The sequence below is a fragment of the Delphinus delphis genome, chromosome 6 (genome assembly GCF_949987515.2).
Source record: "Delphinus delphis chromosome 6, mDelDel1.2, whole genome shotgun sequence".
Taxonomy (NCBI): domain Eukaryota; kingdom Metazoa; phylum Chordata; class Mammalia; order Artiodactyla; family Delphinidae; genus Delphinus; species Delphinus delphis.
Window position 1 is genome coordinate 47625488 of NC_082688.1, and position 25285 is coordinate 47650772.

The following is a 25285-nucleotide window of genomic DNA, read 5'->3' on the forward strand; positions in this document are numbered from 1 at the left end:
AAACTTGGGGTATATTTGATGACTTTTGTTAGTTTATACTATCGCAAGTAATCTTTTAAAATTAATTAATTAATTAATTTTTGGCTGCATTAGGTCTTCGTTTCTGCACGTGGGCTTTTCTTTAGTTGCGTCAAGCGGGGACTACTCTTCATTGTGGTGCGCGGGCTTCTCATTGCGGGGGCTTCTCTTGTTGTGGAGCATGAGCTCTAGGCGCAGGCTTCAGTAGTTGTGGCTCGCGGGCTCTAGAGTGCAGGCTCAGTAGTTGTGGCGCACGGGCTTAGTTGCTCCTCAGCGTGTGGGATCTTCCTGGACCAGGGCTCAAGCCCGTGTCCCCTGCATTGGCAAGCGGATTCGTAACCACTGCGCCACCAGGGAAGCCCTCAAGTAATCTTGATTATCTTTCGAAATAGTCTCTCATTTCTTTAGCGAGGAATGTAGAAATGTTACAAAAGGGATTTGTGGAATTGAGCGGGACTGATGGTAACTTCTGAAAATCCAAGTTGTTAACTATGGATTTTCAAATCACTGGTGATTTCAAGTTTCCTGAAGAGGTGTTTTGTCATCCTGGTGGCCCTGAGACTACAGGGATTTTTTTGTTTTTCTTGTAGTTTACTTAGTCTTTAATAATATCTATGGCAAATGCAGAGAGCTTTTATGCAATATACTTTGGGGAATTTGGTAGCTATAAATTTATGCAGATAAGGTACTCCTGATTTTGCCTTTTCTTTCTAATTATGCTCCTTTGAAGAGTTCACAGGATTCTTAATCTTTTAAAATAGAGTGAGTTTATGCTTCTTTGCTGGTTGCCTGGAAGGAAGGAACAGGAAAGAAGGGATAAAACCCAGGAGATAATGCATGATATCAGGATACTGGCATTATTTCAAATTAAAATCTATGTACATAACCAGCTTTCTCAATTCTTATACAAATTCACTCTTTAAAATCTATCAGTACACATCTATGTGTGAATATAAGTAAAAGATGCTACATTTCTCATATGTGTTTTTTCAGTTTACATATATCTTGCAATCCCCATACAGCAAACGTAAGATAGTGGTGGCAATATTGTATATATCTTAGGCATCATATAAGAAAATCTTAATCAAAACCGATGGTAGCAACTCTTGTAGTAGCAACTTCATTCTAGCTGAGTGACCTCAGGCTACTCATTTCTCTTCTTAGGAACATTAGGAACAGTGTCCTCAATTGTGAAATAAGACGACTGGGGAAATGTCCCTTCTAGTTCTTGGGTTTGGGTGCCAGCAGCAAAGCAATATAATTTATATAAAGATGCCTGTTGGGCTTCCCTGGTGGCGCAGCGGTTGAGAGTCCACCTGCTGATGCAGGGGACACAGGTTTGTGCCCCGGTCCGGGAAGATCCCACGTGCTGCGGAGCGGCTGGACCCGTGAGCCATGGCCGCTGAGCCTGCGCGTCCGGAGCTTGTGCTCCACAACGGGAGAGGCCACAACAGTGAGAGGCCCGCGTACTGCAAAAAAAAAAAAAAAAAAGATGCCTATAAAGGTCCTTAAAACAGAAAAATACTAAGGGTATATAACTTAAGAGGGTTTTGTACAAAATTTGAAGGTAGAAATCAGGATGGGATATCACTTTTTTCAGAGTAAAATGTCAAGTTATTTAACAGGAAAAAGAAAAGACAATGAATTCCTAATTAATTAACAGAATTTAGAGGCTTAAAATAAAATAAATATTTTTTTCCTTTCTCTGAAATGACTGTGTCAGAATTTTAGCTATAGCAGAATTGCTTACATCATACTTTAAAGCAAGTATCCAGAGAGTTGAACTGGAAATATGTACAGTCCTCATAACAAGCTGATGAAGTGTGAGAATGAGGTTAGCTGGATGGAAGGACATAAAGAAAGGAAAGATGGTTTTGTAGACACTCAGCTGTACCACAGCAGAGAAAGTTCACACTAACATTCTGTAATGTTGTTGCACTGGGTCACTGAGGGGGAAAGTTCCTCTAAGACTTTTAATTAATGTGAGGATGGCAAACAGCATATCAACACCTTCCTAGTGAAGCATTAATCACCTGGAGAATCATTTCCACACCCTCTACCAAATGTAACTGGGAGCAAGTATGAATAGAAAAACATGATTTAAAAACGATCTGTTCAGACCCTCAGAATGAAACACCGTAGGAATTACTTTCTACAGCTTGGGGGAAAACAGAAGGGAAAGAGTGGGTGATAGTCAAGCAAGGTTCTGTCTTAAGAGGGGGAGCTGGAAAATGCAAAGCAACCAGAGGCACTAAAATGCTGAGCATGGAGGTGCACAAACGCTTTCCAAATCATGGTATTTTGTCCTCTGCCCTCTCTCGAAGGGCTCTGTGAACTCCTTTGTCATCCAGTCAGTAAGCAGTGTCACTCAACAACAGTGCTAGGCCCTGAGGATTTAAAAATGAATGAAGTTCACTTTTAATGAGTGAATCTCTGAATCTTCAGGTCCCCAATTCACCAGCTATGAGGGAGTGGGCAGGATGGGAATAGCTGGTGGTAAGACCTGTTTAATAATCACAGTGCCGTGTGGTAATGGTTGTAGCAGATGTGTGTGCAGAGCCATTGAAGCTGAGGGGAAGCCCCAAATGGTGACCCTAGAACGTTCACAGAGAGGGTGACATTTGATACAGCTTAGGGGACAAAAAGGACAGTGGCAAGTGTGGTAAAGTGTTGGGCCAGCCAAGGTACAGAATGGGAGAACTGGCATTTCAGAGAGATTGGGAAAGGGAAGCACATACAGAACCAGAGAGGTTTGCAAGAATAAGACATGTTTGGAGTCTGGCTGTAGTTTCTCACCATTAAAAAGAAAATTCTAGTTTCCTTTAGGTAATGCTCATTCTATGTATCTCATGGCCTTCACCTCCAACCTGGATCCAAAGAGCATTCAGTTTCCTGTCCCCAGGTTGTGAGTGTAACCTGATATATTTTCCAATTTAGTGAATTACGGAGGGCTAAAGAAGAGATGACCTGAGGCACCCGTAATGCAATTTGCTGAACACTTATGAGGTGTGCAGCTAAGGCCCTTAGAGCAGCGGTCCCCAACGTTTTTGGCACCAGGGACTGGTTTCATGGAAGGCGAGTTTTCTAGGGGAGGGCGGTGGAGTGGAGTGGGGGGTGGCGGGCGGCGGGATGGTTCACGCGGTAAGGCGAGGGGTCGGGAGCGGCGCGGAGCGGCAGGTGAAGCTTCACTCGCTAGCCCGCCACTCACCTCCTGCTGTGCGGCCCAGTTCCCACCAGGCCGTGGACCCGGGGTTGGGGACGCCTGCCTTACAGGATTACCGTATTTAATTCTCATAATGACTCTGTGGGCTAGGTACTATTATTATTCCCATTTTTAAATAAAACAACTGAGGCTTAGAGGCATCTTGTTCAAAGTTATATGGCAAGTGAGCTATGCAGTCTGCTTCTAACCCAGGCAATCTGACCGAAGGGACTCGGGTCTTAGTCAGTGTGCTATCCTGCCTCAAAAGTGTGAGCACTGCCACCACCAGGAATCAAAAAATATCCTATGAGCATCCCACCCAGCCTGGGGCCTTCCCTCCTCATATGGAAAAGACAGCACAATGGTGAAGGTGAGGGTGTCACCTACGGTGTGAGTGGGTAACATGGAGTTCGCCAGCCAGATCTGCCTTCATGGGAGGACATGCTACTCAGCTCTGAGTGCTGTTGACAGCTGGCCCTCTCAGGGACTGCCTCAGTTGCTGAGTCACCTTCCCAAAGTCGTACTACTTCCCAGAATGTACCACATCCAATGACTAATTCAGGAAGCGATATAAAGGTCCAGCCATGTAGGCCCAAAACTCTGATGAGTCAGGCTAGCTGCAGGGCCTCTAGGGGAGGTCTGCTGAGCCTGTTGTTGGGTTTACACTGAAGCTCCACTTCTCCTTCTGTCCCATCCTGCTTCCTGTCCCTCCCTCCACAGGTGTCAACTCCATGGGCATTCCTTAATGACCGTCCCACCACTCTGTCTCAGAGCCTGCTTCCCTGGGGACCCAATTGGTGACAACATTAATTCCATTCTGTGACCTCTCACTTTGTCTCCTTTGTAACTTCCTTTCATGTTAGTTTCAAAACCATGCGCCTTTCGTTTTTAAAGGACCTTTGATTTTCCATGTTCCGGATAAATATCTAAGAACAAAAGTTTTAAAATTCTCAAAGGTAGCTTACACAAAGATTCAGTCCCCCTCTTTTGGTTGTTATTGTTGTTAATAGAACTTATTTAGAGCTGTATTAGGTGCACAACAAAAAGCAGAAGGTGCAGAGAGTTCCCCTATATCCCCTGCCCTTCTCCCACATGCACAGTCTCCCCTACTAGCAGCATCCATTTGCTTTGGTTTTGGCAATAGATATAGGTTATGGAAGTAAGATCTCTTTAAAACCAAAACTTTCATTAAAATAGTTTATGTGAACTTTTCATTGTTATTTTTGATGTTTGAGTTGTTGGCTGACTTTATTCCAATAGGCTCTTGCTGTGTGAACTTGGCAGGCTCCTTAAAACTTTGAGTCCCAGTATCCTCATCTCTAAAATTGGAATAGTAATTATTGGGAGGATTAAATGAGATGTCCCAACTCTAAGCAAAGTGCCTGGCACATAATAAAGCTTAAGAAAATGGGCCTTTTAACATAAAGTTGGCACTGCACAGGTCACAGGGTATATTTGTTTCCTGTGGCTGCTCTAACACATTACCACAGACTTGGTGGCTTAAGACAAGAGAAATTTATTCTCTCAGGCTCCTGGAGGCCAGAAGTCTGAAATCAAGGTGTGAGCAGGACTGCTGTCCCTCTGGAGGCTCTAGGGGAGAATCCTTTCTTGCCTCTTCCAGCTTCTGGTGGCTGCTGGCATTCCTTGACTGCATCACTCCAATCCCTGCCTTCCTGGACACATTGCCTTTTCCTCTCTGCCTTCCTTTTATAAGGGTACATGTGATTGCAGCTAGGGCCACCCTGAAAACCCAGGAAAATCTCCTCAACTCAAGATCCTTAATTTAATCTGCATGGGCCCTGTTTCTCTGTAAGGGGACATTTCCAGGTTCTAGTGATGAAGATCTGATATCTTAGGGGGACTATTTTTTAGCCTACCACACAGGGTCACACAGTTCCTGTCCTGTCCTTACAAGGCAGGGTCCTGGACATCTCACCTTTAGATTACTAAAATAGTCCTTTGTTCCCCCCAGTTTGTGGTTCAAAACCATCTGCCTTATTTTAAGAACATTCCTCCCTCTCCCAGAGGGGACAGTGGCTCCCAGGGTTGGGTGGTTTCTTTAAGGTCTCAGCACTAGACAGTGTTGCTGTTTTAGAGGCATCTTTCCAAGGTTTTATTTAATTCTGGGATGCACTCTAGCACTGTTTCTCAAACTTGCATATTCCCAGCATCTCTAATTCCGTAGATGGTGTGAGGTTTGGCAATCTAAAATTTTCAAAGTGTCCCACAGGAATTTTATCAGCCAAGATTTAGAAACATTGATTCCAGCAAAGTCCTGAACCAAAACCCTCGAAATAGGGAATTCCCCTTCCCGCCTGCTGGGTGTGTCATGGTTGCATGACTGAGGTTTTTTTAAAAGGGTGGAGAAAAAAGAAAAGAGCAACCCTGAAAACTGAACAGTCTATCTGTACAGTATTCCCTGAAAGAGCTCCCTAGCGGGAAAACTTCCAATTCTGGATTAAGTGGCGGATGGCGACAGCCTGGATTTGGCAGTCCTGCTGCTGTCACTAGCCCGGGACCTCGTAGGTCTGAGTGATAAAACCCCGGCCGCGCCCTCAGCGGGAGCCAAGCTTTCCCTCGGTGAGAGCAGCTCCAGCTGTGGTGGCGGCCAGGCTATTCCAGCCCTAGTGTGGGTGTCCATAGAGAGGTACATCGCAGTTGGGGTGGGCGGGGGAGTGGCCTGCAGCGCCACTCCTGCAAGTGGCAGCCACTCCAGAGTGGCGCGGGCAGGGGGCGTGGGGAGACGTAGGTATATTTATTCTGGCGTGAGAGCGGGATGCTGGGACCGCTCTACGCTGCCGGAGGAGCTGTCCTGAGTCGAGAGCAGACAGTTCTCCCGAAAAGGCTAAGAAACCAGCGCCGGTGATTGGCCAGGTGGGGGCAGCCGTAGTGCGGTGGCCGAACGCACAGAAAAATTTCGGGAGTTGTGGAAGTCCCTTCGGGGATGATGGGGCGCAGTTTGGCTCAGCCAGGAGCGATGAAGGGGCATGTCCAGCTCAGCCGTGAGATGTTGGGGCGCAAAGTCAGGCTCCCTCGGGAGGTGACAGGGGTATAATGTCCAGGCCAGCCTTGGAGTGATGGGGGGCGCAGTGTCAGGCTCAGCCGGGAAGTGATGAAGGTGCAGAGTCAAGCTCAGCTGGGAGGTTATGGGGGCTCTGAGTTAGGCTCAACCTGGGGTTGATGGGTGCCGCAGCGTGGAGGCGCTGCTTGGGGGGCCTGCTCCGGCAACCGGGCGGTCAGGTGCTGTTCCTGGGCGCCGCAGCGAGAGGCGCTGAGCGCCGACGTTCGCAGCTCGCCCTGAGCTGGGGCAGCGGGAGGAGCCCTGCGCGGTCACCGCCTCCTCCGGCCACAGGCTCCTCCTCTCCCCCCGCCTTCTTCGTCTCGCCTGCCCGAGCGCCCAATCAGCAGCCCTCGGCCCCGCAGAGCCGGGTTGCTTGTCTGGGCGGCGGAGGCTGAGCGCGACCCAAGCGAGCCGCGGCGCCCGCCGACCAGGGACAGGCGGGACTCCCGGAACCCCGCTTTGCCCGGCGCGGCCGCCCCCCACTTCACTGTCGCGCGGACGCTTCGGCCCGAGCCGCCTGGGCCACGATTCTCCTCCTCTTCCTCCCGGAGGTGAAGGAACGGAGACGGCGGAGTAGCTGCTCCGGAGAGAGCAAGCTGAGGCCCTTGCCCCTGAGGCTCGGGACTGGAGGAGGAGGAGGCGGAGGCGGAGGGAAGTGCGCGTCATTCCCGGGAGGAGAGTGTTTCACCTCCTGGCAGAGGCTGCGGCTGCCAGTTGCGTAAAAGCGGCAGCGGCGGCAGGCCGGGGCTGGAGGGGCTCCCTGACCATGGAGGGAAGATCCAGACCCTGGGACGCCAGGAGCTCGGCTCTGTGTCTTTGGACTGCTGTGTAGGCACCTGAATTAGCCGACGCTAAGCGGGGGAGGGGAAGGTAAGAAGCAACGGGGTCACCAGCCCCCGCCCCCTCCGCTCTGCCTCCCTTGCTGCCCGCTGGGGGCCACTGCCAGGACGCGGACCATGGTCCTCCGCTCCTTCCCGGCTCCCGGCAGTCAGGCATTGGGGCATTTCTATTGAAACGGCAAAATCCTCCCGCCTCCCACAGCACCCTCCCCCCTCTCCCACCGCGCGCCGCCTTTCTCCTCTTTGGATTAGGAGTAACAAGACTCCTCCGAGTAAGTCCTGTCCATAAGAAAGGGTCTTTGGGAACCACATCTTGATTTCTTTCTCTCCCTCGCTCTTTTCATTGCTTTTACGGGGAACCAAACAATGGACCTTTGAAAGTCGGTGTGAACAGTCTTAAACTTTCTGGAGAGGGCTGGCTTGGGGGAATAAACCCCACAGGAAGCCGACTACAGTGAAAGGTTGGTGGAATGTGCATTGCAGAGTTTCGGCTTCAGTGAGCGCGCGCGTACGCGTTTGGGGGTGATCTTTGTCTCTTTATTACCCTGGGTTGGTGCCCCCCCCGTCTCCCACCCCAGTTTCTTTTAGTTAAGGTAAGGCAACTCTTTAAGGTCTCGTGCAGCTTTCTTTAAAGCTGGGGAAAGGCTTAGCACTGGCCCCCACTTCCAGCTTTCCTCTGCAAAGTTGGGAGGTCTTGGCAAAGGAAGGGGGTCCGGCTCTGTGAGGACCCCTAAGTGCTGCGGTTAATGCTGGTTGCTACACCCCTTGTAATAAAACCAAGGTTCTGACGTCCCTGGATGCTGTCTGCTGAGGGTTGATTTGTGTCCCCAGATTTCCCGTGGAGCGGAAGCCGCTCACTTAAATTCTCCGCATTAGGTTAGGAAAACAGACTTTGATATATGTCTCCTTTCATCAGCAGTAAGGGTTAAGGATAGAGTGCTTAATAATTTTAAGAACTTTCATTCCGCACAGGAGCCACTCACTGGCTTGTGTTCACTCCCCTTGTTTCAGTGTGACTGTGATGCGATGTTGCATAATTACGCGTGTTGAGAGTGTGCAGATACTATCTTCGTGAGCTCTTCCCAGTACAAAGTGAGAAGAATTTAGAGGAAGGGGGATGGAGGGAGGTTTCACCTGAGCTGAGTGAAGACTGAGTCCTCAAAGCAGCCAGGCTTACCTGTTGGAAATGTCTCTGTTTTAAAAACAAATACATTTAGGTTCTCATGAACCTATGGGCAGGACAGGAATAAAGACGCAGACATAGAGAATGCACTTGAGGACACCGGGAGGGGGAGGGGTAAGCTGGGACGAAGTAAGAGTAGAATTGACATATATACACTACCGAATGTAAAATAGCTAGCTAGTGGGAAGCCGTTGCTTCGCACTGGGAGATCAGCTCGGTGCTTTGTGACCACCTAGAGGGTAGGGGTGGGATAGGGAAGTTGGGAGGGAGACGCAAGAGGGAGGGGATATCGGGTTTTTGTATATGCATAGCTGATTCACTTTGTTATAAAGCAGAAACTAACACAGCATTGTAAAGCAATTATACTCCAATAAAGATGTTAAAAAAATAAAATAAAAACAAATACATTTAAAATATTTAGCTTTATGGTTCTTTGGTTGTCTAGAAAGGAACTATTAATGTTTGTTTGACCCTTGAAGGAAACTTGCTGTTTTCAGAATTGGTCTGGGCATCATACTTTGGTTGTGTCTTTGATTAGCTATGCAAAGGGTTCTTTTGAGTGTGCATTTCTGGGCAAAGCAGAAGGTAGTGCACTTCCTCTGCTTAGTAAACATTGGCTAGCACCTTTTGATGCTTTATCCTTTACATTAAAACCACTCCTCTCAATTTTCTGTGTACCTGCACTACAGGATATGTGTGTGTGTGTGTGTGTGTGTGTGTGTGTGTGTGTGTGTGTAACTGGAAGTCTTGTGGTTTTCAGTTCAGTCCACCTGACGCTGTCTTATCTGAATGTGTTTACAGGCCCAGAAAAGTAAGGTTAGAAGTGAACTCTGAGTCATCACCTGTTTCCCTTTAACAGTCTGTGAATGAGCAAGCAAGGGGAGGACTGGGCACTGTGTGTGTGTGTGTGTGTGTGTGTGTGGACAGGAAAATTGAATCAGTGAATTCTTACATGGTACTTGTTTAGATTTCCTTTGTCACAGCTAATTGAGTAAAAGTCTCTCTTTTTTTTTTTTAAGGATTATTGGGTTTTTTATGTTTATTTGTTAATTTTGGCTGCATTGGGTCTTGGTTGCTGCACGCGGGCTTTCTCTAGTTGCGGCGAGCGGGGTCTAGGCGTATGGCGGCTATTCTTCGTTATGGTGCGCGGGCTTCTCATTGCGGTGGCTTCTCTTGCTGCGGAGCATGGGCTCTAGGCGCTGAGGCTTCAGTAGTTGCAGACCGCAAGCTTAGTAGTTGTGGCTCGTGGGCTCTAGAGCGCAGGCTCAGTAGTTGTGGCGCACGGGCTTAGTTGCTGGGCGGCATGTGGGATCTTCCTGGACCAGGGCTCGAACCCTCAGCATTGGCAGGCAGATTCTTAACCACTGCGCCACTAGGGAAGTCCCATGAGTCTCTTTCCTTGGTTTGGCCTATAACCCCTCAAATTTTCAAAAGTCAGGAAACTTTCACAACAGGAAACCAGAATGGGGCAACACCTCATTCATGTTCTAATAGAAATAATCAAGCCTGTTCTCAACCAGCTATCTTGGAAATGAAGAGGAAACAAAGCAGAGAGTAAGGTAGTCTTGTGGGCCATTTCTGAATTTGAAAAGTTACTACTTACTAGCTATGTGCCTCTGGGCAAGTTTCTGAAATTGAGAATGATGAACCACATGTCAGAAAGAGAAAATTTAAATTACCATTGTCAAGTTAACAGTTTTACTCACATGGGTTGCTGTATGTAAATGTGTACCTTGTAAAGTGCTGTAAAATATTTATGAGTATTGCATCATCCACCCACCCACCATCCCTTCAGCTAACAATTATTAATCACCTATTGTGTGTCAGGCTTTCTGGAAACAATCTGATTGCCCACTCTCTTTGTGGAGTGTTCTTTTTGGTAGGGAGAGGGAGTTGGATGAATTGGTTGAAATTCCAGAGGTCACAAGGAGCAAAGATAGGGACTTCCCTGGGGGTCCAGTGGTTAAGACTCCTCGCTGCCAGTGCTGGGGGCGCCTGTTCGATCCCTGGTCAGGGAACTAAGGTCCCACATGCCTCGAGGCCAAAAAAAAAAAAACCCACAAAAAACAAGGAGCAAAGATAACCTGGTGGCTTCCATCTATAAAGAAAGATAAAACAATCTCTGCTGTTGAAGAAATGAGTCTATTTAGGTACAAAAGGAAATGAACAATTAGAAAGCCCAATAAGTGTTTGGAGAATTATGCATAGAATGCTTTAAGAACCCAGAGGAGGATCAGATTGGGAATGGGAGGGGGAAGCAATTTAGTGAAAAGTAAAATTTACTAAATCAGACGTAATAGTAGGGACTGAAAACTGGTATTAGACGTACCATTTTGAAATGTAAAGATTGGAGGACTTGAAGTCAGAATTGAGTTTAAAACAAAGCTCTGACAATTGTTAACCATTTGCTTATTGGGCAGATCCCCACATTCTTCACATATTGTTTCTTCATCTGTAAAATAACTTTATGGAATTCTTTGAGGATTAACTTTGATTTAATTTGCTGTGTATATGATAAAGTACCATACAAGCTAATGCTGTTTGGTACTTTCAAAATATGTTCTTTTTAAAAGCTGTAAATAGATACAGTTTATAACTTAGTCTAATTGGTCTCAGTCACAGATTTCTATTTTATTGGCCCTTTCCTGAGTGTGCTGAATCCCATCTTGAGTGCAAGTCTTCAGCTGTTGTCATATGGTGAGTCTCACTTGTTCAGGCATCTTCATCTCAGCCATAGGAAATCTTTTCATCGCGTTTGGGTTGTGAACGCTAATTAGAAGGATGGGCTGTCTAGTACAGTACATCAATTGAGAGGGGCTTGTCTGGGTCTGTACTGTAATGTCCGTACTCTCCTCCCTCCCTCCCAAGTCAGGCTAGTCCTTCTGTTTGTCTTGATCCTAACAAAATGAATATAGAAAAGGAAAAAGAAAGGACAAGAAAAACTATACATCTGCGTTTTTGAGACCATGAAAATCACCCTTAATAGTTTTCTCCATTTGTATAGAGGTGTAATTTTTCAACTACACTATTAAAGAAAGGCTGTGCTCTCAATAGCAACAGCTGCTGTCTAGGTGAAACTTGAATCTGTAAGCAGTACTTGCTTTAATATACTTGCCTTAATTCTCTGCTTGAAATGGACTTCAGCTCATCTGACATTTTAATAAATTGCCTTTGATAGAAATCCATACTCAGTATTTAAAACTGCCATGTTAAATGTGACTTTTTGGGGGAAGGGTGATATGACTGTAAATCAGTTCGCAGGACAGTTACACATGCTGAATCTTAGTATGCAGTTTGAATGGGCCTCAAAAATAATATTAAAATGAGGAAGTTGAGACCCAGAGAGGCTAACTAATTAGGTAAGGTCATGTAGTAAATTAATGGCTGAGCAGGGACAAGAACCCCTTTGTCCCTAATTTCCAGCCAGCATATTTTTTTCTCCAATATACTCTAATTTGTTACTCTTTGGTTTTGTTAGCAATTTAGTTATTTTAATGTTTTAATAGTGAAATAATTTGCATTCTGGCTTAGAAATCCACTGCGCCCAAGTTTAAGGCAGACACTGTACCTTCTGTTTTGTTTGGGAGAATCTGGATGTGATATGGTGCACAGAGTGGGGTGAAGCTACTTGTAATAAGTTTGTCAGATAAGGAACTAAGTGTAAAAGTAACGTTAACTTTACTTGCATTTTTTATAAATAGTCTACTAATTTAAAATATTGTCGAAGTGCACATTTTTTAAAAGAAGCAAGTTCTTCTAAGTAAGAAACATTACTCAGATTTGTGTTGTGAAACATATGATAAAAGCATATTAGAAATAGGTTTGCATGTTCTTTTGTTTTTCCTGTACTTGTTTTGGGAAGCCTTTAATGCTGGTTGTTAGAAATTATGCCCAGCAAATATTTTGTTACATTCCCAAGATGTACAAGGCACTGTGCAAGTTGCTGTGAATGATACAAAGATGTGTGAGGCATAGGGTCTTTATTAAAATGTCTCTTTACAAAAAGTGAAACAGACTCAAAGCTGTGTATGACTTAAAACTTAGAATTGCTATCTCCCAGCAAATCAGTCCTTTGATCTAGTAGGCAAATCTGCTCTGAAATTGTTATTATTAGACTAACCAGACTTGTAACAAGATATTTATTTTCATTACATGGTGACAAGTGATAAACCTTTCACTTTATTTACTTTATCAGGGCCTCATCTTAGTTTGGACAATAAGTAAAACTTTGGCAACGTTCGATAAGATTTTATATTATGAAAAGTTTGCCTGGGAGAGCTTGTGGCGGTCTTAGCTTTAATGTATTTTAAAGATGACTTTTTTTTTTTTTTTGCGGTACGTGGGCCTCTCACTGTTGGGGCGTCTCCCGTTGCGGTGCACAGGCTCCGGACACGCAGGCTTAGCGGCCGTGGCTCACAGGCCCATGGCATGTGGAATCCGCGGCATGTGGAATCTTCCTGGACCGGGGCACGAACCCGTGTCCCCTGCATTGGCAGGCAGACTCTCAACCACTACGCCACCAGGGAAGCCCTAAAAATGACTTTAACATTGCATAGAAGTGCGACTGGAACATTGTTTTTGCCTGAAAAGGTTGCAGTTTAAGACAATCCATATTGAGGAACTGAGAAAAGAATTGTCCTCATTGACTTTGAGTTTGATGTTAGTATCTTAAAACATATGCATATTCACCACAAACTAGATGTCATGTCTGATTACTAAGTCTCTCCGAAGAGTGAAATTATTATTGACTTGGGGGCTCTTGCCTAATTACTGGCTTGTGCTTGGAGACTGCAAGCCTTCTCTTATCATAATGGTCTCTGCTAATGGTGACTCACTTCCCTTAAGAATGAGTGAGGTTTTTTGTTTGTTTTTTTGTTTTTCAATATACAACGAGGTTGGAAAATTCATTATTAACACTTAAGAGATTGGAAAGATTAAGTTTAGCACAAGGACAAATGCCTGATTCCGGTTACAGAATAAATTAGAAAAATGAGTTATTTTTTTAAAAATTGTGGCTAAAAAACCCCCACATACATACCATTGTTTTTAATACCACCAGTGCCACCACTATAAAGTCAACGTTGTATGAGGATTTAAAAAATATTATACTTCATTAATGCAAAAGATATGGCTTTAATTGTTCAATAGGTGCTTGGTGATAGCCATTCCCCAGCCATCCAATGCCATATACTCAGACAGATTGAAGTGCTAGTAATGTTGAGAAGCTAGCAATTTGGTAGCAAGTGGGCTGTGTATGAAGGTATAGGTGAAAAGGCCAAATGAGAGAGAAATCATCTTATCTGCATGATTAATGACATCTTTTGATGGATATTAGTTGCTGTTTGTCCAAGTGCCTGTCCTTACCATATGGCCCCCCTTCACAATATATGGTCAGTTCATGGATAACCTTCCCCGGCTGCCTGGTTACCATGTCGTCTGAACTTGGCTTTAGCCTTAAAGTATTTCTTCTTGCTCCCTGTTTGTGCTTTAGTCCTCATCACTTGAGCTCATTACTCAGCCCCTGTTTACCTGTCCTGCTACTGCTGGCAGTATTCTATCCCTGTTCAGCCATGCAAAGTCCAGCCTCTGCTCTGGTGCTGAGTAATTGCTCGTTCACTGGGGGTCCTGCCTTTTGACTCTCTGGTACCCCTGAATTTGACAAATGTCAAGGAGACCGTGGATGGGGTATATATGGTCCCTATGGTAGGCCTCGGTTTCACAAGCCCTAGGAGGACAGGGGCTGTGATTTTTTTGTATTTTGGCCAGGAACTCAGGAACTCATCTGCAGGTGACACCTGCCAGCCAGCCTTCTGGAGCATACGAAAGACATCCTGAGTTTGTTGTTTTCTCCCTATATTGGTTATTGTTGGACAGTGTGTTGTCATTTTTTTTTTGTGGTACGCAGGCCTCTCACTGTTGTGGCCTCTCCCGTTGCGGAGCACAGGCTCCAGACGCTCAGGCTCAGTGGCCATGGCTCACGGGCCCAGCCGCTCCACGGCATGTGGGATCTTCCTGGACCAGGGCACGAACTCATGTCCCCTGCCTCGGCAGGCGGACTCTCAACTACTGTGCCACCGGGGAAGCCCAGTGTGTTGTCATTTTAGGGGCAGAGTTCAGTGGTAGATTTTAGTTCACACATGCAAAGGAAGATACTAGTAGTAGTCTGATGGTATACATTTGGGTAAGTAAGTTTGGGATTTAATAAAATCAGGCTATCACCCCTTTAGACACACCAGCCTAGTGTCTTTGCCTCAACATATATTGTAATTACTTGTTTACCTGTGTCATCGTCTGACACCCACCCCCTCAACGCTAGGCTATGCGCTTCTTGAAGGTGGAGATCATGTATATTTTTTGCATCGCTGGGTCCCAATCATCTAGCAAAATCCTTGTCTCATAAGCAATCCCCAAACCTGAACGCATCCCCTGTTTGGTAAGGCTTTTCTCTTAAATATACTGTATGAAAAATACACTATGTGTTGTAGGTTAAAAAATATATATACATTTGGATTCTGATCCTGCACCTGCCATTAATGGAAACTTTGCTTTGATGTTGGATTGAGTAGCCTGGATCACTTCAGTCTGGGCATCTCATTATTCATCTGGAATATTTCTTAGTTTGAAAGGCATGTCAAAACATACTTGGTATATGTTTCCTACTGTCATTGCATTTTGATGTCTGTATGTCACTGGATCATAAACTTTTGGTACACCTGTACTGATTTATCAAACACATCTCTGTTGTCTTTTCTTTTTTCCCCACCTTTCAACATTCTACCAACATGACTTTCTTGAATTTTTCTTCTGGAAAAGCATCTTAAATCTTTGTCCCTGGCGCTTGGCAGAGAATGTAGCCCACAGGCAGCTCTGCCCTTTGCTATGACCTTAATTAAATCAGCCTCCCTCAGGTCAGACTTAGGCTTTGGTTCTTTCTTTCGAAGGCCAGCTGCAAGGCTGATGACATGCCTCCGTCTGCCATTGTGTGCCTCTGCACAGCCATCCGTCACTGTCAGCAGGTTGGGAGTCTCTCTGCTGTGTCCTCCCAGCCAGTGGGGAAAAAGGGCGAAGCGGGATGGTCTAAAGACCCTTGAGAGGGAGGGGAGAAAAAAGAACAGCTTTTAGTAGAAAGAATTAAGGAGAAAAAGGAATCTGAGGAATAATAGTCGGAAGAAAGGAAACAGAAGTGAAGAGCAGAGAACTGGTAGGTAAAATGACCCTCTCCTCTCTCCAATTTTCCAAGTTGAAGAACAATCATGCTCTAGTTTTGCTTATCCTTTAGTTCTTTACTTCTACCCAGAGGCCTATGTACTTTGCTGTTTTTTAAAAATTTTATTTTTGATTGGGCAAGGAATGTGAGATATTGTTCAGTTGTTACCCTTTCTACCCGCCTTGGTCTGTAGATCTGTATTTTTGCCCCTTTTGTTTCTCTTTTGTTTCCCGGGATAATGTTCTGCAGCCTTTTCGCTCTATCAGCCATCTTGGCTTTAGGGTCAAGCATTGCTTTTCATGGACGGATCTGAAAAAAGACAGGATTAATGAGTATATTTGGTGGCAGAAAAATCAGACATCTGCCTCCTGTACCTTGCATAAGTGAGAGGAGTAAAATAATGAATTAAACTATTTCTTAAAGGTCACTTACTTTAAAGTGGGAAAGTGTTCACTGGGTTTACTTTGGGCATTAGATATTATAAATAAAGACTCTGTTTTGATGGACCATATTTTAACAGGAGATTCCAATAGAATTTGCCAAGGATATATACACTTTAGTGAAGTTGTAGCTAATTTGCTAATCTGAAATCCTTAAATACAGACCCATGAGCATATATTGTTTCGTTGTTTTCCAGGAAAGCAAACTCTTAGTATTTATAGTTAATTTTTGTTTTCCAGGGATTTACTGTTTCCTGGCTATAGTTTTCTAGCAAAGAGAGTATAGATTAAATGAAAAGTGAATTTCTAAGCAGGGAAAAAAATGTCTTCTAACTTTAAATAATAATTATTCCAACTCAAATGCTTAGTGGGAAAAAATTTTCTTTCTAGTAAATTTAGTCTTTTTAGGACTATATGTTTGAAATATTCCTTGTGATTTCTCGGTATTGTGGTTTAATAGAGTTAGTGTGTATTGAGAGAGTTATTTCCTTTTGAGGGGGGAGATAATGTGAACAATATACGGTACCAAACTGGAAGTCAGGTGCATATTGGTGTTTATATATAATACTAGGTTAACTTTTGAGTATATCATTCATCATATGTGTCTAAATTGACCAAGTGGCGAAAAGAAGGTGGAAGATTAGCATTAAAGTGTCTCAGTACCTTATCCTTTTACTTCATAGGGAGCTGTTTATGGTTCAAGGTTGGTGCATTCCCCTTCTATTTCTGAACATTGGCCTCAGTGAGATCAGCTTAGTGAAATGAGCAGGAATCAATGCAGGTAAACTAACTCTGCAAAGTGTCTTATTTCTTGGGAATGTGCCAGACAGTTGCAGGGGCTAGTGACTCATTCTGATTTGGAGAGTTGAAGGACAAAGACAGAAGGGCTATGACAAGCGCTGGGTAATAATGGAGAATGTGTGAATGTGACAGTATGAAGGCACTGTCCTGTTTAGAAGTCTCAGAGTATTCATTTCTTTGCGAGTCTGCTTACACAAAACCAAGCAGATCTCTGAATGAAAGTGAACTTATTTTTTTCCCCACCATCTGTCTATTTTCTCTCAAATAGCTATAGGAATAGACCTAGCATTTATGCTGAATTCCTTTGCAGTCATTGTTGTAGAAAAATGTGTTTTATCTTGTTTGGTCTGGGAATAGAATATGTAATAAAGTATATTCTGCTAAACTATGTATAAGAGAATTCCCCCTCTCCGAAACTCTCTTTGTTTTATCCTTTGCATTTGAAAATCTTTATATGAGAATATTGATCACACTTAAATATTTGACAGTTTGTGAAATTGAAGATCCTAAAAGTCAACTTTGCTAAGTTTGTTTCTTACTGCATAGTTTTGTATGATTGAGTTGTTGAGCTCATTGTTTATCAACTACAGACATATCTGAATCTAAAACAAAACCAGATGAAACATCCTACCTCCTACTCCCCCTCACACACAAAAAAAACCCAAACCTGAAAATCACCTTGATGTTATTCTCTGTTGTCCTTCTCTTAAAAATAGGAGATTGGAAGTTAGAACCATTAATTGAAAGTTCAAGGCCATTAGGAGCTGGTTAAGAATTTTGTTAGGTCGTGATTACTAGTAATTATAAACAAAATTATCATTTGTTTTCATCATAATTCGCGAACACCTCTCTTTCCTGGCACAATTTACTTTTATTTTTGCTGTGACTGAGCATACCAGTCAGTGTGTTACGAAGACCTACTAAAGATTTAATAAAAGGAAAAGTTTCCTTAGCCAGGTTTTGGCCAGTTGTACTGAAACTCTCAGAAAGTAGACTAATTTGTAGAACTGACCTTTAGGTTGGATACTGTTTCAAGAATTATGTCCTTGATCAAAGAAAGATAAACTTGAGGAGATCATGCCAGTTTCTTGAGTGTTCCTACAAGCCTGAATTTTCCATTCAGAAATAAGTTTTTATACCAAGTGTAGGCAGGATTTAAAAGGGCTTAAATGAGTCAAAAGTATTGCATTTTCATTAGGTGTTCAGTATGATGGGGCCAATATGCATGGCATAGCAATGGGCTGTGGGACACCCCTACATTGGGTTGGAGGGGCTGGATGATTTTGCACTATAGGGCAAGTGTCCTCAACCACTGTGTAAGTGATAAGCACTTGTGGTAGGCAATTGGCCTTCTGTATTTGTAGCTCAGCAGTAGAAAGAAAATGAAAACTCAACCCTTTTAAAGGGTTCTTAGGAGTTTTGAATTAATTGCCACTATCTCTGTATTGAGAAGCCTTTACCTTTGATCATAGCATTTATTTGCTGTCAGCATAACAATATAAAGTGGAATGGAACATCTCCTTTTTCCAAAGTACCTACTGTATTTCATAGTGTGTGGTTAAAACTTACAAATATTGTGAAAAGCTGAGCTTGTCTAGATGGTTTGCTGCTCTGTATCTTTAGAATTTCTATTTGCAGTTGTTAATAATAACTTTTAGTCACCCACTAGATTGCATATCAGCATTTTGTAAAAATTAATGCGTTGACTTTTTTGCTTGAAGTAGTAAATGTTCTCCATTTTTCCCAAATTAGGGTAACTAATATAGAAATTAGACAAATTTCCCAGAGCCTCAAGGATGTTGAAAAAGGAGTAAATGGGAAATTCCAGAGAGTGTGTGTGTGTGTGTGTGTGTGTGTGTGTGTGTGTGTGTGTGTGTGACAGAGCGAGAGAGTGAGAGAGAGAGGAAAACAGTAAGTTCTAAGTTCAGTAAGCACTTACTGAGTTCCTACTGGGTGTTGTCCCTGCTCTCAAGAGGCTTTTGGTCAACTGCAGGAGATGGACACATACTTACATTAACTGAAACATAAGGCAGACAGCAAGGTGATTCAATAAGAGTTTTAAACGGAGTACAGGGAAGAACAGGCAGGGAACTTATTGTGGAATCCTGAGAAGCCTTCATGGATGAAATAGCACAGTATTTGAAAACTTTATAGGAGACTATCTCAGTTTTCTTAAAATCATGCCCCTTTTTAATAGGTCAAAAAAACCCAACTATGATCTCCTTTAATGTTGTTGAAATTTCAAAATAAATTACTTTCTGTGATTATTGTAATTTATAATCAAATTAATTAATTGAATACTCTTACCAACTGTAAGCCCCTCCCACAGTTACTGTTTGAGTTTATACACTCTTTTTATCCAAGAGAAGAATTTTATTTAAAATAACCAGAAAATTTTAAGGTATTTTTTTGTGTGAGGGCAACTGAGAATTTGACAAAAGTACTAGGTTTTGAACGCTACCCCTTTTTTCAGTATTTGCATATCTTTAAGTTGATACGATTTTTTCATACTTTTAGTCATTTCTTTCATATCTACTTTAAATTTTGCCTAAATTCCTGGTGAAAATTTTTAATTGCGTGGTTTTATTTTCAAATTAATTATTACCAAGCCTTTTGGGCTACTAGGTTTTTAATCATCCAGGAAATAAATACTCACAAGATAATTCTTCTAAGGAACATGTAAATACCAAAAATTATGCTCCAAAAGCTTTGTAGAGTGTATTTCCAAATTTGATATGAATGACTTGGGTTATTCCTCATTTTGGATTGTTTGTGTTTAGGGGTTTAGCACAGTCCAAAATAACTCTTAAAATATATCTTAAAATACTGGTGTGTTCCCTCTGTATACTATGTGATTTCCACTAGAAATACAGCCCTTTTAAAAATGACAGGTGATATAAACAAATTAACAGTATATTAAGTAAAAACTTCCATCTGTAGTAAAAATTTTAAAACGACACCTAATGCTAGCCTTGAATAAAGCTTGAAAGCCAGGGGAAACTCTTCATCCTCTTTCCTCTATTAGGTTTCTCTGTTGTTCTTGGGAACATAAACTAATGTTCAAACTAATGCTACGAGTAGTAACAACCTTATGGACTGAACAGCCTGGGAACCTATCACAGTATTTCATGATATTTCCTTGGTCAATTTCACTCTTCCTTCAAGCAAGTGATTTAAAATTGAATTTAGGACTCTATGTATAATATTGTTTAACTTTTTATACTATTTCATTGACACAAATACTGTTAAAATAAATACTTGGAATAATTAAAAATAAATAAATAATAAAATTGAATTTAGGAATTGCATTTCTTGGGGATGCTGTATATCTTTTATCTTTATCCCCCATAGTCCCTACCACAATTCTCTAATGACAGTAAGAGCTCGCAAGTGCTTATTGAATGAGTGAAATGACAATTTTTCCCCATGAATAATTGAAATCTAGCTAGCAATCAATATATTTTAAAGTAATTGATTTATAATACTACTAAAGCAAGCTCTTAAATGTAAAGTGAAATCCTAAAGCAATGTATTTGTGTCTTATTAAAAAATTGTAATAAATTGTGAGGAAAATCTGCGTATTATTATTTTCTTGTAAATTTATTCTAATATAGTTTCAGTAATGTGTTACTTAGGAAAATAGTGATTGTATTTGTTGCTTATGTATTTACATGTTTTTCAGTAAAATAGAGCTAATGGACTCATAATATGTAGAAAAAAATATATACAATTTTGCAGAAGGGTCCTGGGGAAAACATACCATGATTACCATTGATTTATTGGTCATGTTAGTTTGTGGCAGACACCATCTGAATTTTCATGTTAGGATACCATTTTGTGAATGTGAAGACAAATATTTTTCCCAGTGGGATGGTGACTTCATTTAGGCTCTCACTGCCTTTTTTTCTGTTGCTTTGGGTACATCTGGAGACATTATCTCCCACAAAAGGGGCCCCCCCGGCTGTTAAGTAATAACAACCTTTCTCACCCTGAAACAATAAAGTATCAAGTGATTTCAGCTTCAAACAAAAGATTTCTGCTCCCTTTCAGAGGAGATTATAGTCTGATTCCCCTCTCACCCTGGTGAGCCTGGCACTCAAGAGTATCTAGTTTAGTCCTTTCTTTGTTAATAGATGATCATAAAGGGGTCTTTGTCATACTCTCTCATTTGTTCCAGCAGGATGTATCTATTATTTTGGTCGGCTGCTTGACACATACAGCAGTTTCTTCAACAGCACCTTCGATCATGTTGTTCTCCCTTTGTCATAGAGCTTAAGCTTCATCTAAATAATTACTTTTGTTCAGAAATCAAACCCCACAAAGCAAGTGTTTTTGACAGACACACTGAGAAAGTTCTTTGCCCCATGTAAAATCAGCATCAATTCCTGATTAGATTCCCTTTCTGTCCCCATTAATTTCCAGGTCGTTTGGGTCCTGGGAACACTTACTTGTGGCTTCTTTAATGGCCACATTTTGTGTTTAATGGATTTGCTGTAATTTAGAGTAGTTTGGAAGTACCCTTTTTTGTTGTTTTGGCAGAAGGTGAGTGGGATTAATTATAAGAGTATTGAATGAAGTCAGGTGACTCTGAGATGCTGCAGTTGTTAAGGAAGGGAAGTAATGAACATCATGTTTCTTATTTATTCACAGTTGCTGCAATAAGAACATTAAATGACAGCGCTTCTTTCCCTCCCTCCCTCCCTCCCTCCTTCCATTCTTTCTCTTTTTCTCCCTCCCTACCTCCTAGCCTCCCTCTGTTTCTTTAACTTGGCAAAGTTACAGAGTAAGGTTTCATTCAAAACTTATTCTTTTATTCGAAAACTGGTAAATGCTTACTATAAAGAATATAGAAAGTAAAAAGGACTGCCGTTTTGTGTGTATGTCAGCTTCTCTTAGATAAGAAAGAATCATGTAGAGTCTGGTAAACTTCTGCATGAAGAAGTTCTGAGAATATTAAGGTGCCCTTTCAGACTCAACACAGTTCTTGTTATACCCTTGCCGAATTGATTCTTTGAAATTATTGCCTCTCAATTGTTTTGGAAGACACATGAGTGTAACTGTTAAGAGCCTGAACTCTAGATTCAAAATTCTTGGGTTCAAGTCCTGGTTCTCTGTAAACTAGCGAATCAACTTTTCTAGTCCTCAGTTTTCTCATATGTAAAATGGGGATAATGGCACCTACTCATAGATGTGTTGTGTTAGATGAATACGACAAATTAAACGTATTAGATGAGTTAACACACATAAGGTGTTTAGAACAGTGCCCGGCAGTAAAGTGCTCTATGAATGTTAGCTATTTTTTAAAATCATCTTAACCATAATCTTTGAATGCTACTATTTTTTAAACAAAATTTGAGGATTTAAAGGAATAATATAGAGTTTCTCATTAAATGAATTCACAGTCTGTTAAGTGATAACATGGTTAAAAATAGTTTGATTGCTTTACAAGGAGATAAATTTTGTGGAAAAATTAGACACCTAAACATGCATGCTTGCCTCCTGGAACTTGTTAGGGCCACCTTATGGTTCTCATATGACACATGGACTCTTTGAAGTGATTTACAGTAATGATACTCAAGGTGTGACCACCTGCTTCAGTGTCACCAAGGTACATTTTAAAAATGTGAACTCCAGGGCACTCTTTCCACCAATTGAGCCAGAATCACTGGGGTGGAAAGCCTGGGAATCTACATTTTTAACAAGATTCCCTGGTGATTCTTATGCACAATTGAGAACAGTTGCCACAGAACTGTGGCTCTCAAACTAGATGCTCATTACTGTCACTTGGGGGGCATTTAAAAGATACAGATGCTGGGCTCCTGACTTAATTTTGGGAGTGTGGCACTGGGCATTAACGTTAGTGGCTTATTATAATGTGCAGGGTGGAAGAGCCATGGCATTAGAAGACGATTAGTGGAGGTGATTGTTGACATAGTTCATTATACCAGGATGTAAGCTGACTTGATATTTTCAAAAAGTCATTACAGTGGTTACCAGGGACTGGGGCGAAGTGGGGAATGTTATTGCTTAATGGCTATAGAGTTTCTGTTTGGGATGATGCAAATGTTGTGGAAATGGATGGTTGTAATGGTTGTACAACATTGTGAATGTGCTTAATGCCACTGATTTTACGTTTAAAAATGGTTAAAATGGTAAGCTTCATGTTATGTATATTTTACCACAATACTAAAAAAAAGCCATTACAATTCTCACATTTCTGAGCCTTAATTTTCTTTTCTTTTCACAGTGACAGTATATCATGCATGCCACTAACTCCAGGGGCCACTCCCCTGCTTTCCTGCAACCTCAGAATGGAAACAGCCATCGCTCATCTGGCTATGTTCCAGGGAAGGTTGTCCCACTGCGTCCCCCTCCTCCTCCAAAGAGCCAAGCTGCAGCCAAATTTACCTCTACCAGACCGGAAGCCCGGGCCACCTTTGCTTTCTCATCTGAGGAACAACAGGCCCAGAGAGAAAGCCGAAAGCAGAAGAGGCACAAAAATACTTTCATTTGCTTTGCTATTACTAGTTTTTCATTTTTTGTTGCACTTGCAGTCATTTTAGGAATATCCTCAAAATATGCTCCAGATGGTAAGTGCGTATGTGTGCATGTGTGCATACAGAACCCATTCTAGGAGAAGAAAGAAGGGAAGGAAAGAGTAGAATAAATTCTGAAAAGTCTTTTGTTATTTTAACTTGGCTCTAGCTTACTAATATATAATTAGATAATATGAGGTGTATCTTCTTATGAATGAGAGCAATTGTTAAAGGAATCCACTGGAAATGACAAAATTAAAGGATTGCTCTTCCTTTCCATTTTCCCACTTTGTCCCAGGGCTCAAGACTTTCTTAGAGCATTTCTTTTCAAAATAGTAATTTTAAGAGTCTTTTTTGAAATCCTGTCGTAGCACAATTTCATCTTTTGTGGTAGGTATGATTTTCAGACTGACACAAGTTTTTAGTAATAAAAATTACTAAATGCAGTGATAAAGTATATTTAATTGAAAAATAAGTGAAAGTGGTAAGTTTTGTGTTCTGCCATTTGAAACCAGTTGAGGAGACAGCTCCAAAAGAGAAGCTTCCAATATTTTTGAGGAACAAGACATATCCTTAAAGAAGAAGATCCATTAGTAGGTATAAGTTCTGATACACTTGTCTTCATAGTTAAACATCATTTAGGGAGATTTTAATTTCTTAAATGGCCTTTGCTTTTCAAGTTGGTAATATAGCAGTACTTTGAATGATTTTGAAAAGTTTATTGTCAGTCAGCCTCAATATAGTACCAATGAAGAATGGCCTCATAATATACCCTATCCGTCTCTCCGAAAATCAAAGGGCTCAGCACTGTGGAAAAAGCAGACCAGGCCACTGGATTGGTACCATACTGGTCTGCATTTTCTTTTTATAGTCTGCAACAGATTTTTGTTGAATTAGTGCCTCCTTAAATGGGTATAATGTTTGAGAAGCATTTTACCAGTTATTAGACTTAGAAATATTAGTATATTTAGTTTTCATGGGTGATTTAGGGGTCTTATAGACTTTAAGGTTTTGGGAGGAGGTAATGTCAATACTTCTAAGAAAATAGACCTAAAGTTAAGAGAGATGTTCATTCAACATCTTTGTTGGCCAAGCCAGTAGACCACATAAAGAACTTGCAACATTGCTTTCCATTGCACGCAGCATTGACTTTCTTTCCCCTTTTCTCCAGAGAAATAACCAAATTCACTGCTGTTGATTCATTCTTTCCAAGTAATCTTCAGTAAAGGGATGCTAGATTTCGGAAAATCAGAGCTGAAATCTGTGGCTTTAATTGATGTTTTCATATTCTAGCTAAGACATTGAATTGCTGATGTGGTTCCTTGAATCAACATCGTTTAGTTTCACATTTTGGCAGTGTAAGGGCAGAATATCAGTGGAAAGATGTGGTATGCTGAAATATTTCAGGATCAGCCTCACTGTGGTTATTGCTGTTATGTAACTTTGATAATGCATCCACTGCTCAACAAATGGGGAGCTGAGAAGGTGGAACTAGCTAAGCTAGTTTTTTGATGCTTTCTGCAGACTATATATTTTCTCATTAAGTGTAGTTTACTGGAAAAAAACAGACTGGAATTTTTGGTGATAAAAAATTTCTAATGAAGCATGCTTTCCTGGGGAATAATTATAAACAATTAAGAGGAATTATATAACTATTATAGTAGGCTCTAGATCTTTTGAGACTTAGATTCCTTCTGGATTTCCTTCTGTAGTTGGTACAGTGCTTGTTACCTGGGGCCTACATTTGCTTATGATATCATGGAGCATTCCAGCTAAATGTTTTATGGGTAGAGAGGGAGGTAGAAGAAAAGCTCAAGAAATCCTCAGTATTAAGTCAGAACGAATTCAAGATGTTTTTTGTTTCTTTGATGGGAATAAAAGTTTAAGCATTATTCTTAGTATAATAGTGATGATCATTGATTTATCAGAATTAAATATCAATGATTATGAAACTGCTAGGAGAAAAACTAATTCCATGAAATAATTGCCAAGGTCTTA

The 25285-nt window shown here is 41.8% G+C and overlaps 1 protein-coding gene across 1 annotated transcript in view; it reads left to right on the forward strand.

Annotated features, from left to right (window-relative positions):
* Positions 1 to 6665: 6665 nt before the first annotated feature.
* CEMIP2 (cell migration inducing hyaluronidase 2) overlaps positions 6666 to 25285 on the forward strand; it is a 78527-nt gene continuing 59907 nt past the window's right edge. The window contains exons 1-2 of the mRNA XM_060014635.1: positions 6666 to 7151; positions 22999 to 23341. Coding sequence (XP_059870618.1) covers positions 23011 to 23341 — 331 coding nt within the window. The 5' untranslated portion in view covers positions 6666 to 7151; positions 22999 to 23010. The remainder of the gene's footprint in view (positions 7152 to 22998; positions 23342 to 25285) is intronic.